Raw genomic sequence first — 17,581 nt, 5'->3', positions numbered from 1 at the left:
AATTAAAAAAAAAAGTAAAAAATGAAAACCAAAGAAAAATGTTGACAAAATAAAAGGCATAAGAAAAGTAAAAGAAAACAAAAAGTTAAAAAGGGAACAAACATAGCAACGATCAGACCGAACGGACGAACTCAAGATGGAAATGAGCCGACCCGGACCTGGCCTTGGACCCGGCCCAGTGGCCCCAAGGTCAATATGCGAGGCCATGGGTCGGGCCATTTCATTAAAAAATCATGGCCCCATTGACCCATTGGGTATATGAGGCCGAACCAATATCAAGATGAAAAATTTATGAATTCAGTTAGCACATTTCGGAGACCGGGAAGGCCAATGGGAAGCAGGGGGGGGGGATGGCGAGCTCGACGGTGACCGAGACGAACGAGAGGCTGGTTGTTTCTGCATGCATGTACTTGTTCACGTAAGAATCAATTCACCTGTATGTCTACCTGCTTCTTATACACAGACGTCGCATTTCAGATATGTTCTCGTGTACAAGATTCAATTTGTGCGCAGGGGCGGCCAGCAACTACTATATACTCCCTCCGTTCCAAATTACTCGTCGCGGAAAATGGATGTATCTAGAACTAAAAAACATCTAGATACATCCATACCTGCGACAAGTAATTCGGAACGGAGGGAGTAGTGTATAGCGATTCGACTGGGTCGACCCGTCTGACCCATCGGATTGCACGGTGCCGGCTCCACTGACCCGTATATCATTTAAGGCCGACCCACTTGGCTCATTGGCCTCGACATTTTGGGTCGGGTCAGTGACCCAGCGGGCCGACCCGGCCCATTCCCATCTTGAGGACGAACACATGGCTGAGAAACACGCTACTCGGCTGACCCATACGAGGGAGTTGCGGGGTGCTTCATACTAGGGGAGCTACCATCTCACTATAAGCGAGATTTAGCTCCCGCACGCACTAGCTTGGTAGATTCCGCGCGCTCACTCCTGGGTCGCTGCCCAACAGCTTGTTTCGCCCACAGGCCCACTGGCTTCGCTCGCTCCGTTGTTTTCTACGCTATGACTTTGATGGTTCAAAAAATAAACGGGCTACCTAACAAAAAACAATTTAAATAGCTAGTGTTTTTTTAAATTTGATGAATTGGAGAAATGATAAAGGTCACGAATTTTAAAATTACTTTTCAATTTGAAAATTAATCACAAATTCAAATATAATCATGAATTCATAAAAATTACAAATAAAAAATAAAAAATTCATAAATTTTAAAAAGGTCACGAATGCAGAACAGTTCAAGAATTTGAAAAAACTCACAAATTCAAGAAAATTTCACAAAATTTTAAAGATCGTCTAAAGTTCAAGAATTCGAAACAATTATTAATGAAATTGGATAAAAGTTCACAGATTCAAAAAAAGTTCATGGATTTGAAAACTATTGACACATTTAAGAATAAGTTTTTGAAATCAAAAAAGTTAATGTATTTTTAAATAAGAAAATAATACAAATGAATAAAAATGAAGATGAAAAAGAAAAGGAAAAAGAAAGAAGAACAAACAAAACCAATAGAATACCGGTCAGAAAACAAAGTAAAAAAAGCACAGAAAAAACCAGGCCAGAGAAACAAATCTTTCAGATGATTCCAAAGACTAGTCAGGGGTACACTCGTATGTTCCGGCCCATTTAGGATTCTTAAGAAGGGATGGGTGTGTGTGTGTACCTAAAGAGCCTTATTCAGCGGCTCAAGCGCCGGAAAGGATTCCATGGTTCCTACCCACATAAGACGGGAAATATCAACCAAACGCGCAACCCCTGCACTTGCTTTGTAATGGTCGTCCCACTTGATTTGTGCCTTCCCCATCGGTTAAGGGAAGGTTCTAGATCTTCTCCACTAGTTTTTAAATATTTTTTCCATGTTCTTTTTAAGCCATTTCTTATTGAGTTTTTTCATTTTCGATTTTAATTTCATTTTCTCTTTACATTTTCGTTTTTAATTTGATGTTCTCTTTCCTTTTGGTTTTCCTTTTCCAATGTACCTCCTATTTTTTGAATTCGCTAATATCTTTTTAGTTCACGAACTCTTTTGATTTCTTGAACATGTTTGGAATTTGCAAACATTTCTTCAAATTCAGGAACATCTTTTTAAATCCTGAACAATTATTGTATTAGTGAACATTTTTTGAATTCTTGATTTTTTAATAAGTTATTTTTTTTGAAACGATGAACATTTTTTGAATTTGTGAACATTTTTTAAATTCATGCTGATGTTTTTATTTCTGAATAATTCTTGAATTCGTAAACATTTCTTTAAATTGTGAACATTTTTTATTTTGCCAAGAAAAATCAAATTTACAAACAAATTTTGAGATCATGATCATTCTTTTCATTAGTGAACTTTGTTGAAATCTCAAAAATCGTGGACATTTTAAATTTGTTAAACATGTTTCATATACACTTGAATTTGTGATTTTTTTTGGCAATTCATGAACATTTTTTTAAAATCTAGGAACAGTTTTTAATTTCGTGAAGAGTTTTTGAAATTAAAAACATTTCTTGTTTGTGAACATTTTTCAAAATTGTGAAATGGAACCACAGCGCACGACTCACTCTTAGATCGCAGCAATGCTATCACAATCAGATGGCGCGGGATCCATTAGGCGCTAGGATGAAATACATAATATTCGCCAATTATATTGGCGTTTTTTTTGCGGAAAATGATGTTGGCGGTTATTAATTTAAAGTCAGATTCTTATTTTGTCTTGGTTCTAAAAAGAGTTAATGGAAGTGTGGAATCTCTTTCTTTGCAAGTAAAATAAAATATCATAAACTATACCAATTCATCCTCCTCCCAACCCTAGCCGCTCCTCCTCCTCTTTCGTCCCTCGCCGCCACCTGAGGCAGCCGCCGGGCAAGCCTGGGGCGCCAAAGATGGTGGCGGCGGGGCCTCGGTTGCCCTGCTTCTGCGTGGGGAACCTCGGATCTGGAGCGGCGGCTTCATTAGCAAGGCACGACCGGCTAGCAGCCGTGTGGGCGGTGGATCTGGTGTCCTGGCCGCGCGGGCGGCGGGATCCGGTGGTCGTTGGCGGCCAGCGGCGGCTTCTGCGGCGGACGGTGCGCGCGATCTGGCGCCTCCCCTCCTCCCCTGTTCGGCGTGCAGGCCAACCTGGCCGGGCCTCGCTTTCTCTTGGTCGCCGGTTCTATACAGGAGGCGCTGCTAGTGGCGGAGATCGAGTTCGGGCGAAATCCCTGGCCGGCCATGACCGGCCGCGCCGACGGCGACGCCTGAGGGCGCCGTTCCCCTCCTTGGAGGCGTCGGTATGGACTGATCTCCTCACTTCACCTTCCCCTAGGTCTCCCGGGCGAAAGCCCTAACTTTGTTGTGCGGCGGCAGCACTCACGGCGCCGTTCCCTTCTTGAAGGCGCCGCTTTGGTAACCTTGGGGTTGGGTGGCGCTTGTGGGTGGTGGGCGTGTTGGGGAACGTAGTAATTTCAAAAAAATTCCTACGCACACGCAAGATCATGGTGATGCATAGCAACGAGAGGGGAGAGTGTTGTCCACGTACCCTCGTAGACCGACAGCGGAAGCGTTATCACAACGCGGTTGATGTAGTCGTACGTCTTCACGATTCGACCGATCAAGTACCGAACGCACGGCACCTCCGAAGTTCTACACACGTTCAGCTCGATGACGTCCCTCGAACTCCGATCCAGCCGAGTGTTGAGGGAGAGTTTCGTCAGCATGACGGCGTGGTGACGATGATGATGTTCCACCGACGCAGGGCTTCGCCTAAGCTCCGCGACGGTATTATCGAGGTGTAATCTGGTGGAGGGGGGCACCGCACACGGCTAAAATATCGTATATCAAGTGTGTTCTTAGGTGCCCCCCTGCCCCCGTATATAAAGGAGCAAGGGGGAGGCCGGCTGCCCTAGGCGCGCCAAGGAGAGAGGGGGAGTCCTCCTCCTAGTAGGAGTAGGACTCCCCTTTCCTAGTCCTACTAGGAAAGAAGGGGGGGGAGGAAAGAGAGGGAGAGGGAGAGGGAAAGGGGGCTGCGCCCCCTCTCCTAGTCCAACTAGGACTCCCCTTGGGAGGGGGCGCGCCACCTCCTGGCTGCTGCCCTCTCTCTCCCCTCAAGGCCCACCAAGGCCCAATACTTCCCCGGGGGGTTCCGGTAACCCTCCGGCACTCCGGTTTAATCCGAAACTTCTCCGGAACACTTCCGGTGTCCGAATATAGTCGTCCAATATATCAATCTTTACGTCTCGACCATTTCGAGACTCCTCGTCATGTCCGTGATCACATCCGGGACTCCGAACAACCTTCGGTACATCAAATCACATAAACTCATAATATAACTGTCATCGTAACTTTAACCGTGCGGACCCTTTGGGTTCGAGAACTATGTAGACATGACCGAGACACCTCTCCGGTCAATAACCAATAGCGGACCTGGATGCCCATATTGGCTCCCACATATTCTACGAAGATCTTTATCGGTCAGACCGCATAACAACATACGTTGTTCCCTTTGTCATCGGTATGTTACTTGCCCGAGATTCGATCGTCGGTATCTCGATACCTAGTTCAATCTCGTTACCGGCAAGTCTCTTTACTCGTTCCGTAATACATCATCCCGCAACTAACTCATTAGTCACAATGCTTGCAAGGCTTATAGTGATGTGCATTACCGAGTGGGCCCAGAGATACCTCTCCGACAATCGGAGTGACAAATCCTAATCTCGAAATACGCCAACCCAACAAGTACCTTTGGAGACACCTGTAGAGCACCTTTATAATCACCCATTTACGTTGTGACGTTTGGTAGCACACAAAGTGTTCCTCCGGTAAACGGGAGTTGCATAATCTCATAGTCATAGGAACATGTATAAGTCATGAAGAAAGCAATAGCAACATACTAAACGATCGGGTGCTAAGCTAACGGAATGGGTCAAGTCAATCACGTCATTCTCCTAATGAGGTGATCCCGTTAATCAAATGACAACTCGTGTCTATGGCTAGGAAACATAACCATCTTTGATTAACGAGCTAGTCAAGTAGAGGCATACTAGTGACACTCTATTTGTCTATGTGTTCACACATGTATTATGTTTCCGGTTAATACAATTCTAGCATGAATAATAAACATTTATCATGATATAAGGAAATATATAATACTTTATTATTGCCTCTAGGGCATATTTCCTTCAGTCTCCCACTTGCACTAGAGTCAATAATCTAGTTCACATCGCCATGTGATTTAACATCAATAATTCACATCACCATGTGATTAACACCCATAGTTCACATCTCTATGTGACAAACACTCAAAGGGTTTACTAGAGTCAATAATCTAGTTCACATCGCTATGTGATTAACACCCATAGTTCACATCTCTATGTGACCAACACTCAAAGGGTTTACTAGAGTCAATAATCTAGTTCACATCTCTATGTGATTAACACCCAAAGAGTACTAAGGTGTGATCATGTTTTGATTGTGAGATAATTTTAGTCAACTGGTCTGTCACATTCAGATCCGTAAGTATTTTGCAAATTTCTATGTCTACAATGCTCTGCACGGAGCTACTCTAGCTAATTGCTCCCACTTCCAATATGTATCTAGACCGAGACTTAGAGTCATCTAGATTTAGTGTCAAAACTTGCATCGACGTAACCCTTTACGACGAACCTTTTGTCACTTCCATAATCGAGAAACATATCCCTATTCCACTAAGGATAATTTTGACCGCTGTCCAGTGATCTACTCCTAGATCACTATTGTACTCCCTTGCCAAAATCAGTGTAGGGTATACAATAGATCTGGTACACAGCATGGCATACTTTATAGAACCTATGGCCAAGGCATAGGGAATGACTTTCATTCTCTTTCTATCTTCTGCCGTGGTCGGGCTTTGAGTCTTACTCAATTTCACACCTTGTAACACAGGCAAGAACTCTTTCTTTGATTGTTCTATTTTGAACTATTTCAAAATCTTGTTAAGGTATGTACTCATTGAAAAACTTACCAAGCGTCTTGATCTATCTCTATAGATCTTGATGCTCAATATGTAAGCAGCTTCACCAAGGTCTTTCTTTGAAAAACTCCTTTCAAACACTCCTTTATGCTTTGCAGAATAATTCTACATTATTTCCGATCAACAATATGTCATTCACATATACTTATCAGAAATGTTGTAGTGCTCCCACTCACTTTCTTGTAAATACAGGCTTCACCGCAAGTCTGTATAACACTATATCCTTTGATCAACTTATCAAAGCGTATATTCCAACTCCGATATGCTTGCACCAGTCCATAGATGGATCGCTGGAGCTTGCATATTTTGTTAGCACCTTTAGGATTGACAAAACCTTCTGGTTGCATCATATACAACTCTTCTTTAATAAATCCATTAAGGAATGCAGTTTTGTTTATCCATTTGCCAGATTTCATAAAATGCGGCAATTGCTAACATGATTCAGACAGACTTAAGCATGGATACGAGTGAGAAACTCTCATCGTAGTCAACACCTTGAACTTGTCGAAAAACCTTTTTGCGACAATTCTAGATCAGCATCCGTCTTCCTCTTGAAGATCCATTTAATCTCAATGGCTTGCCGATCATTGGGCAAGTCAATCAAAGTCCATACTTTGTTCTCAAACATGGATCTCATCTCAGATTTCATGGCCTCTAGCCATTTTGCGGAATCTGGGCTCACCATCGCTTCTTCATAGTTCGTAGGTTTGTCATGGTCTAGTAACATAACCTCCAGAACAGGATTACCGTACCACTCTGGTGCGGATCTTACTCTGGTTGACCTACGAGGTTCAGTAATAACTTGATCTGAAGTTTCATGATCATCATCATTAACTTCCTCACTAATTGGTATAGGCGTCACAGAAACTGGTTTCTGCGATGAACTACTTTCCAATAAGGGAGCAGGTACAATTACCTCATCAAGTTCTACTTTTCTCCCACTCACTTCTTTCGAGAGAAACTCCTTCTCTAGAAAGGATCCATTCTTAGCAACAAAATGTCTTGCCTTCGGATCTGTGATAGAAGGTGTACCCAACTGTCTCCTTTGGGTATCCTATGAAGACACATTTCTCCGATTTGGGTTTGAGCTTATCAGGATGAAACTTTTTCACATAATCATCGCAACCCCACACTTTAAGACACGACAACTTTGGTTTCTTGCCAAATCACAGTTCATAAGGCGTCGTCTCATCGGATTTTGATGGTGCCCTATTTAACGTGAATGTAGCTGTCTCTAATGCATAACCCCAAAATGATAGTGGTAAATTGGTAAGAGACATCATATATCGCACCATATCTAATAAAGTACGGTTACGATGTTCGGACACACCATTACACCGTGGTGTTCCAGGTGGCGTGAATTTGTGAAACTATTCCACATTGTTTTAATTGAAGACCAAACTCGTAACTCAAATATTTGTCTCCGCGATCAAATCATAGAAACCTTATTTTCTCGTCACGATGATTTTCTACTTCACTCTGAAATTCTTTGAACTTTTCAAATACTTCAGACTTATGTTTCATCAAGTAGATATTCTCATATCTGCTCAAATCATCTGTGAAGGTCAGAAAATAATGATACCTGCTACGAGCCTCAATATTCATCGGACCACATACATCTGTATGTATGATTTCCAACAAATCTGTTGCTCTCTCCATAGTTCCGGAGAATGGCGTTTTAGTCATCTTGCCCATGAGGCATGGTTCGCAAGCATCAAGTGATTCATAATCAAGTGATTCCAAAATCCCATCAGTATGGAGTTTCTTCATGCGCTTTACACCAATATGACCTAAACGGCAGTGCCACAAATAAGTTGCACTATCATTATTAACTTTGCATCTTTTGGCTTCAATATTATGAATATGTGTATCATTACGATCGAGATCCAATAAACCATTTTCGTTGGTGTGTATGACCATAGAAGGTTTTTATTCATGTAAACAGAACAACAGTTGTTCTCTAACTTAAATGAATAACCGTATTGCAATAAACATGATCAAATCATATTTATGCTCAACGCAAACACCAAATAACACTTATTTAGTTTCAACACTAATCCCGAAAGTACAGGGAGTGTGCGATGATGATCATATCAATCTTGGAACTACTTCCAACACACATCGTCACCTCTCCTTTTACTAGTCTCTGTTTATTCTGCAACTCCCGTTTCGAGTTACTACTCTTAGCAACTGAACCAGTATCAAATACCGAGGGGTCGCTATAAACACTAGTAAAGTACACATCAATAACATGTATATCCAATATACCTTTGCTCACTTTGCCATCCTTCTTATCCACCAAATAGTTGGGGCAGTTCCGCTTCCAGTGACCAGTCCCTTTGCAGTAGAAGCACTTAGTCTCAGGCTTAGGTGCAGACTTGGGCTTCTTCACTTGAGTAGCAACTTGCTTGCCGTTCTTTTGAAGTTCCCCTTCTATCCCTTTGCCCTTTTCTTGAAACTAGTGGTCTTGTTAACCATCAACACTTGATGCTCTTTCTTGATTTCTACCTTCATCGATTTCAGCATTGCGAAGAGCTCGGGAATTACTTTCGTCATCCCTTACATACTATAGTTCATCACGAAGTTCTACTAACTTAGTGATGGTGACTAGAGAATTCTGTCAATCACTATTTTATCTGGAAGATTAACTCCCACTTGATTCAAGCGATTGTAGTACCCAGACAATCTGAGCACATGCTCACTAGTTGAGCGATTCTCCTCCATCTTTTAGCCATAGAACTTGTTGGAGACTTCATATCTCTCAACTCGGGTATTTGCTTGAAATATTAACTTCAACTCCTGGAACATCTCATATGGTCCATGACGTTCAAAACGTCTTTGAAGTCCCGATTCTAAGCCGTTAAGCATGGTGTACTAAACTATCAAGTAGTCATCATATTGAGCTAGCCAAACGTTCATAACGTCTGCATCTGCTCCTGCAATAGGTCTGTCACCTAGCGGTGCATCAAGGACATAATTTTTCTGTGCAGCAATGAGGATAATCCTCAGATCACGGATCCAATCCGCATCTTTGCTACCAACATCTTTCAACATAATTTTCTCTAGGAACATATCAAAAATAAAACAGGGAAGCAACAACGCGAGCTATTGATCTACAACATAATTTGCAAAATACTATCAGGACTAAGTTCATGATAAATTTAAGTTCAATTAATCATATTACTTAAGAACTCCCACTTAGATAGATATCCCTCTAATCATCTAAGTGATTACGTGATCCAAATCAACTAAACCATGTCCGATCATCACGTGAGATGGAGTAGTTTCAATGGTGAACATCACTATGTTGATCATATCTACTATATGATTCACGCTCGACCTTTCGGTCTCTGTGTTCCGAGGCCATATCTGTACATATGCTAGGCTCGTCAAGTTTAACCTGAGTATTCCGCGTGTGCAACTGTTTTGCACCCGTTGTATTTGAACATAGAGCCTATCACACCCGATTAACACGTGGTGTCTCAGCACGAAGAACTTTCGCAACGGTGCATACTCAGGGAGAACACTTTTGTCTTGAAATTTTAGTGAGAGATCATCTTATAATGCTACCGTCAATCAAAGCAAGATAAGATGCATAAAGGATTAACATCACATGCAATCAATATAAGTGATATGATATGGCCATCATCATCTTGTGCTTGTGATCTCCATCTCCGAAGCACCGTGCTCGTGATCTCCATCTCCGAAGCACCGTCATGATCACCATCGTCACCGGCTCGACACCTTGATCTCCATCGTAGTATCGTTGTCGTCTCGCCAACTTATTGCTTTTACGACTATCGCTACCGCTTAGTGATAAAGTAAAACTATTACATGGCGATTGCATCTCATATAATAAAGCGACAACCATATGGCTCCTGCCAGTTGCCAATAACTCGGTTACAAAACATGATCATCTCATACAACACATTATATCATATCATGTCTTGACCATATCACATCACAACATGCCCTGCAAAAACAAGTTAGACGTCCTCTACTTCGTTGTTGCATGTTTTACGTGGCTGCTACGGGCTTAGCAAGAACCGTTCTTACCTACGCATCAAAACCACAACGATAGTTTGTCAAGTTGGTGCTGTTTTAACCTTCGCAAGGACCGGGCGTAGCCACACTCGGTTCAACTAAAGTGAGAGAGACAGTCACCCGCCAGTCACCTTTAAGCAACGAGTGCTCCGAACGGTGAAACCAGTCTCGCGTAAGCGTACGCGTAATGTCGGTCCGGGCCGCTTCATCTCACAATACCGCTGAACCAAAGTATGACATGCTGGTAAGCAGTATGACTTATATCGCCCTCACTTGTGTTCTACTCGTGCATAACATCAACGCATAAAACCAGGTTCGGATGCCACTGTTGGGGAACGTAGTAATTTCAAAAAATTTCCTACGCACACGCAAGATCATGGTGATGCATAGCAACGAGAGGGGAGAGTGTTGTCCACGTACCCTCGTAGACCGACAGCGGAAGCGTTATCACAACGCGGTTGATGTAGTCGTACGTCTTCACGATCTGACCGATCAAGTACCGAACGCACGGCACCTCCGAAGTTCTACACACGTTCAGCTCGATGACGTCCCTCGAACTCCGATCTAGCCGAGTGTTGAGGGAGAGTTTCGTCAGCACGACGGCGTGGTGACGATGATGATGTTCCACCGACGCAGGGCTTCGCCTAAGCTCCGCGACGGTATTATCGAGGTGTAATCTGGTGGAGGGGGCACCGCACACGGCTAAAATATCGTATATCAAGTGTGTTCTTAGGTGCCCCCCTGCCCCCGTATATAAAGGAGCAAGGGGGAGGCCGGCTGCCCTAGGCGCGCCAAGGAGAGAGGGGGAGTCCTCCTCCTAGTAGGAGTAGGACTCCCCTTTCCTAGTCCTACTAGGAAAGAAGGGGGGGGAGGAAAGAGAGGGAGAGGGAGAGGGAAAGGGGGCTGCGCCCCCTTCTCCTAGTCCAACTAGGACTCCCCTTGGGAGGGGGCGCGCCACCTCCTGGCTGCTGCCCTCTCTCTCCCCTCAAGGCCCACCAAGGCCCAATACTTCCCCGGTGGGTTCCGGTAACCCTCCGGCACTCCGGTTTAATCCGAAACTTCTCCGGAACACTTCCGGTGTCCGAATATAGTCGTCCAATATATCAATCTTTACGTCTCGACCATTTCGAGACTCCTCGTCATGTCCGTGATCACATCCGGGACTCCGAACAACCTTCGGTACATCAAATCACATAAACTCATAATATAACTGTCATCGTAACTTTAAGCGTGTGGACCCTTTGGGTTCGAGAACTATGTAGACATGACCGAGACACCTCTCTGGTCAATAACCAATAGCAGGACCTGGATGCCCATATTGGCTCCCACATATTCTACGAAGATCTTTATCGGTCAGACCGCATACCAACATACGTTGTTCCCTTTGTCATCGGTATGTTACTTGCCCGAGATTCGATCGTCGGTATCTCGATACCTAGTTCAATCTCGTTATCGGCAAGTCTCTTTACTCGTTCCGTAATACATCATCCCGCAACTAACTCATTAGTCACAATGCTTGCAAGGCTTATAGTGATGTGCATTACCGAGTGGGCCCAGAGATACCTCTCCGACAATCAGAGTGACAAATCCTAATCTCGAAATACGCCAACCCAACAAGTACCTTTGGAGACACCTGTAGAGCACCTTTATAATCACCCATTTACGTTGTGACGTTTGGTAGCACACAAAGTGTTCCTCCGGTAAACGGGAGTTGCATAATCTCATAGTCATAGGAACATGTATAAGTCATGAAGAAAGCAATAGCAACATACTAAACGATCGGGTGCTAAGCTAACGGAATGGGTCAAGTCAATCACGTCATTCTCCTAATGAGGTGATCTCGTTAATCAAATGACAACTCATGTCTATGGCTAGGAAACATAACCATCTTTGATTAACGAGCTAGTCAAGTAGAGGCATACTAGTGACACTCTGTTTGTCTATGTATTCACACATGTATTATGTTTCCGGCTAATACAATTCTAGCATGAATAATAAACATTTATCATGATATAAGGAAATATATAATACTTTATTATTGCCTCTAGGGCATATTTCCTTCAGGGCGACGGCGGTGGTGCGGCCCTATCCTAGCATGGATTTAAGTCCGCTGCTTGGAGATGGACCCGCGTAGGCGGAGGTCGTCGTCTGGCATCGTGGTGGCGTCAATGGAGAAGGACCTGCCAAGGCTCGCATAGGTGGAGGTCGTCATTTGGCGTCGTGGTGGCGTCGATGGCGGAGGACCTGCCAAGGTTGTCACCTCAATCTGCTCTGAAGCTGGACCAGTGGAAGACGGCGGCGACGACACATATGAGTGCGTCGGACCGGTTTGAGCCCCGGACCCGGCAGATGGCTCGGATGGGGCCTCCGGCTTTAGATGTTACGTTTAGGTGAGAGGTCTGGGTATGTAGTCCAGCTTGCACCCCTTCATCATTTGGATAGAAGTACCGGCAGATATTGCCAAGATGGCGGATTCAGGCATATTGTTGTTCTACTTTGTAAGGTCCTCGAGAATAATCAATAAAATGGCCGCATGCATCTCCCAGATGCAGAGGCCGGGGGTCATCCTCTTTTTCTAAAAAAAATACCAATTCTTTGATTCACAAATTCTCGACATGCATACATACATACATGAGTACATAGATCGAGTAAAAGGGTAGCACACTTGGAAGAAACAGCAGCAAGCAAACATGGAGAACTCCGGAACACGCATACGAATGGACGGTCACATCGACATGTGCACAAGCCGAGGAACGGTAGCAGCTGATGATGCAAAGACTGGAGTCACTGAACAGGGCAAAGGTGTGGGATCGAGCAACCGTAGCGCATTCGCTGGAGGCGGCCTTCTTCTTCGCACATATCTACACTTCAGTCCGGCCGGAGCGACGGGTGACTTAGTTGCTCCTGTAGGACCCGAGCTTGGCGGCGCTGGCCCTCAGCACGTACTGGTGGTAGGCGGCGGCGATGGCGGCGCCGATCAGTGGCCCCACCCAGAAGATCCACTGCACGAACACAAACAGCAGTCAGCACGTGGCAGGCAGATCAGCGGCAGCGGCGCCGCTTCATTGGAAGTTTATGTGATGTACAGGACAGACGAAGCAATCTTTATTGCTTATCTTATATAACGATTTGATTCGCTATGGTTAGAAAAACTGAATAAATTGACATAGTTAAATCATTTGGTCGATGGTGACACGCATGCAGCAGATTTCGAAACAGGTTGTTATGTTGCACGGAGCATCTTTTAGGTGGGTGTGAGGTAGGGATTAGGTTATATAACGTCAAAAATAGTGGATGAGTATGTCATGCATAACCTAAGTGAGTAGTTCGAATGATCAATGATGGATGAAAATTTGGAGTGTCGACACTGACACCAGCTAGCTGTTTAATTTGGCAAGCATTATCCTACCGTTCTTTTGCAATATCTTCGAAAGCAACCGTTTGTTTGCAATATTATCCTGATTACTGAATGTAAGACTAAACATGATAAGTTTTCTATTTGGCATCAACTAAGCATGATAAGTTAATCAAATATATCCCGTGTGATTGTCAATTCAGTCTCGAGTTATCAAGTACTAGTCGATTGCGACTTGTGAGTTGTGACCAAAGTTAAGTAGTTAGCGAGAAATATTTTATGCCGTTGTTTAGCTGTACTAAGTAATAGCATATCACTGCATTGGACATGATAATGTACTGATGTCTCGTACTTGGTCATCCCAGGCCTTGTCTTTGTTGTAGATGACAGCAGCTCCCAAGCTTCTCGCCGGGTTGATGCCGGTGCCGGTGATGGGGATGGTGGCCAGGTGGACCATGAACACGGCGAATCCAATTGGGAGAGGAGCCAGCACCTGAGGAGATCGGTAAGTTCAAAACATTCAGATCAAACCATGAAACACATCAGCTTAACTAGCGTGCACGCTGAGCAGTTACATCAAAGAGACTGACGATAGCAAGCATCTTGGTCAATATTATAGCACATTAAGGACAAAACAAGTTGCTGCTTTTGTAGATGTTACTGTACTTTTTAGGTGAGTTCAGTTGTAAATATTATTCCAAAATTGAGTATACATCTCAACACAAAAGAAAGCAAATAAGAGCATACTTGTTTGAAAATTGTGTAACCAGAAAGGGATGGTTCACCAAATCTGAATGACAAAATACGTCCGGGCATGACATTATCTCTGGATTTCTGCAATTTGTTCATACCCATGGAATATATCTCGTCATTAATTGGTGGCGATCATTTTCAATTTGCCACCTCAGATTTTCTGTAGACGATGCGGCGAGACAGCGACTAGTGCCTAATCGAGCGAGGGAATCTTCCTATCTGCCTATTGGCACGAGGTGGATCAGACAAGGAGATACATTTGCACATGCAGGTGCTTGATGTGGAGCGATTCGTACAATTTTGGACCATAAATCTTGCCTTTTTTGGGGCACAGGTCCACTAAAATGCTTCATTTTGTCAGGATTCATGAACTTGCTTGCCCTACTCCTGCATACGCAATTGCGTGACCGCGAGAGCTCTCTCCCGAAAGTATTTTGCTACTATAGCACTGGTAGTAGAAATTGAGTATATGATCTGATAATCGTTTTTTATCAGCAATTAACTTCAGTAATTTGAGTTTAACTTACTAGATTATTCTTTACAAACTTGTTCTAGAATGTTTTCTCGCTGTCAAGTACTGTAAGTTGTTCCAACGCTAAGTCAAAAGCAGAATAGGGAGTTAAGGACAAGGTCAACGACTTCCCCTGTTCCCCAGTACTTTGATCTGCATCCAGTTCTATCATTGGCCATAAACCCATAAGCATCAGTTATACACTCTAAAGTGTACTTTTCCTTTTGAAAGACATTGTTAAGTGTACTCTATGGTATAATCAAGGTTTTGGTTACCGGTCGAAATTTCAAGATTTCCCATGGTTACCGCGTATTTCCGTGCCCCTCGGTAAATCACCATACCAAGCAAAAAATACCATTTTTTTGAAATTTTTGAATTTAAACACTCGATTTACAATTAAGTACGTAGGTTCTAATTAATGTCATGAGAGTTGGTTCTGGCGTGTTGGTAGCAACCTAGTTCCTGTTTTGAGAGGTCTCTAGTTCGAATATTCGTTCATTCACTTATTTGAATTCATAATTCAACTATAAAATTCGCTCGAAATATTCTCGGTATTTCTCGGTAACCGTGGTAACCACATTTATCAGTCCCCTCGGTAAAATTGCCTCATTCGGTAACCAAAACCTTGGGTATAATACGGTATATACTGTACGCTATAGTAGCCATGGGCGATGCAACTTAATTAGCGAGACGTTTCAGTAGTGAGTACTCACCGGGATGTGGGAGTCACGGGCGTTGCGCTTGGGGTCGGTGGCGGAGAAGACGGTGTAGACGAGCACGAAGGTGCCGATGATCTCGGCTGCGAGCCCGGTGCCCTTGGAGTAGCCTGCGCTGAGCTCGTTGGCGCCGCCGCCGTACCGCACGTAGTAGGAGCTCTGGAAGCCCTTGACCAGCCCGACGCCGCAGATGGCGCCGAGGCACTGCGCGATGATGTAGAGCAGCGCCCGGATGAGCGACACCTTCCTCGCCAGGAACAGCCCGAACGTCACCGCCGGGTTGATGTGCCCACCTATGAATACATCGTGAAGAGAGAACAGTCAGCCACACGCATATGCACGCGCGAGAAGAGAACCAGTGGTCGAAGGACGGACCTGAGACGCCGGCGGTGCAGTAGACGAGGACGAAGATCATGCCGCCGAAGGCCCAGGCGATCCCGAGGATGCCGACGCCGCTGCAGGCCGCGTCGGTGGTGTTGACGGTGGGGTCGGACTGGTGCTTGTACCCGATGACGGTGGCCACGGTGATGTAGAGGAAGAGGAGCGTGGCGACGAACTCGGCGATCACCGCGCGGTAGAGCGACCACTTGGTCAGCTCCTCGAAGTCCACGATGGGCGCCGGGGGCGGGTCCGAGTAGTCCTTGGTGGAGAACTCGCCCCCCTGGGGGGCCGCCTCAATGTCCTTCGCCATTGCTAGCTCTGTCTAGCTAGTGCCCTGTAGCTAGCTTGAATGGTGTTTGCTGCAGTTGTTCAGTGTGAGGAGAAAGGGGAGGGGCGGCCAGGTATATATGGGGCGCGAGAAGGTGGCTCGTGCTGGGGAGAGGACGAGCTCATCATCGGCTCGAGTTTGGCCTGTTAAGCGGGGAGGCAGATTGATTATTAGCGAGGGATAAGGTTTTGTGCTTAGTTTATGGGAGGTTTTGGGTTATAATTTGCCGCCCACAACCGACTATAGCATCATCGTTAGGTCGTTATCGGAGCCTAACGAACTGGTGGCTAGTTATCAATCGGAGGGGCTGTTTTCTAAGGTATGTGCAGTGCGCTTACGTTGCTGCTGTACCGACCTGGCAAAAGAATATGCAGAAAGTTCAGAAAGCGCACCACAGTGCTCTACTCTCGTTGCTTCTCATTGCTGGTCACTTGCAAGTAACTCATCCACAGTGATGGCAAAAGAAAGGATACAGCGACCTTTATCTAGGGGCGTGTAGACTAGAGTTAGCATGGGTTTGCAGATGTCTTGGAACCATCAACGATGTGTCCGTTGCAAATGCATGCATGCATATGCAGCTCCAGATAGCTTTTACTGTGGTGCCGACTTCTCCGGACAACTTGGCAGTCCTATCTTTCAGAAAAACAATTCAGTATACAAACAATGACCGGAGAAAACTTTGATCCGCTTGTTCGATCCGGCATCCGCGACGTCTCTCGACGCCTCCAAACCCCTCCCGAACGAAATTCCAAAATTCAGTCTGGATTGACGGCGGCGACGTCCTTCACGTCGTACCCTCCATGGAGGCGCCGTCTTGGGAGGTTTTGATGTTCGGCGTGGAGATGATGTGGGTGATGGACTCCGGGTAGCTCCAGCAGCAGCGACGGTGTGGAGGTTGCCAGGAGGTGCGGCGTTGCTTCTACCTCGTCGATGACGACGAGTATTGGCGGCATGGTGCAGCTGGATATCAACGACAGATGCGGCTGGATCGACGAGCGCAGGGCGGTGGCGTTGTCTGGCGTCATGGTGGCGTCGACAGCTGACCTGTCAAGGTCTTTGCGTCTGTACCTGCTCTGAAGATGATTTGGTGGATGAGGGTTGTGGTAGCCTTGATGAGTGCGCCGGACCGGTTCGTGACCCATTCCCGGTATGTGACTGGGATGGGACAACAGACATTAGATGTTAGGTTTTGGTGCGATGTCTGTTTGGTATTAGGCTAAGACACTCGGCACCCCTGCATCAAAGGAATAGGAGTAGGGACATGTGTCGCCAAGATGGTGGCTTCAGGCTTACTGATGTAATGATTTATAAAGTCTCAGAGAATAATTAATAAAATGACTGCATGCATCGCTCAGACGCAGAGGCCTGGGTAATCCTCCTTCTCTAAAGAAAAGTATACAAACAATGACAATTTAAACAGGTTCAGTATATACATGCTTATCCACCAATGGAGATGCCCAGAAACTTGATTGCCACCAATAGCAAACAAAGACAGCG

The 17,581-nt window shown here is 45.0% G+C and overlaps 1 protein-coding gene across 1 annotated transcript; it reads right to left on the bottom strand.

The window, feature by feature from the left end:
* Positions 1–12,554: 12,554 nt before the first annotated feature.
* On the bottom strand, positions 12,555–16,150 carry LOC123144885 (probable aquaporin PIP2-2). The gene is made up of 4 exons (XM_044564135.1): positions 15,751–16,150; positions 15,373–15,668; positions 13,748–13,888; positions 12,555–13,042 (listed from the first exon to the last, which is right to left on the bottom strand). The coding sequence occupies exons 1-4, from the start codon at positions 16,064–16,066 to the stop codon at positions 12,935–12,937; spliced, it is 861 nt and encodes a 286-aa protein (XP_044420070.1). The 5' UTR covers positions 16,067–16,150; the 3' UTR covers positions 12,555–12,934.
* Positions 16,151–17,581: the final 1,431 nt, after the last annotated feature.

The sequence above is a fragment of the Triticum aestivum genome, chromosome 6D, assembly GCF_018294505.1.
Source record: "Triticum aestivum cultivar Chinese Spring chromosome 6D, IWGSC CS RefSeq v2.1, whole genome shotgun sequence".
Taxonomy (NCBI): Eukaryota; Viridiplantae; Streptophyta; class Magnoliopsida; order Poales; family Poaceae; genus Triticum; species Triticum aestivum.
This window is presented reverse-complemented; position numbering and strand designations above follow the sequence as displayed.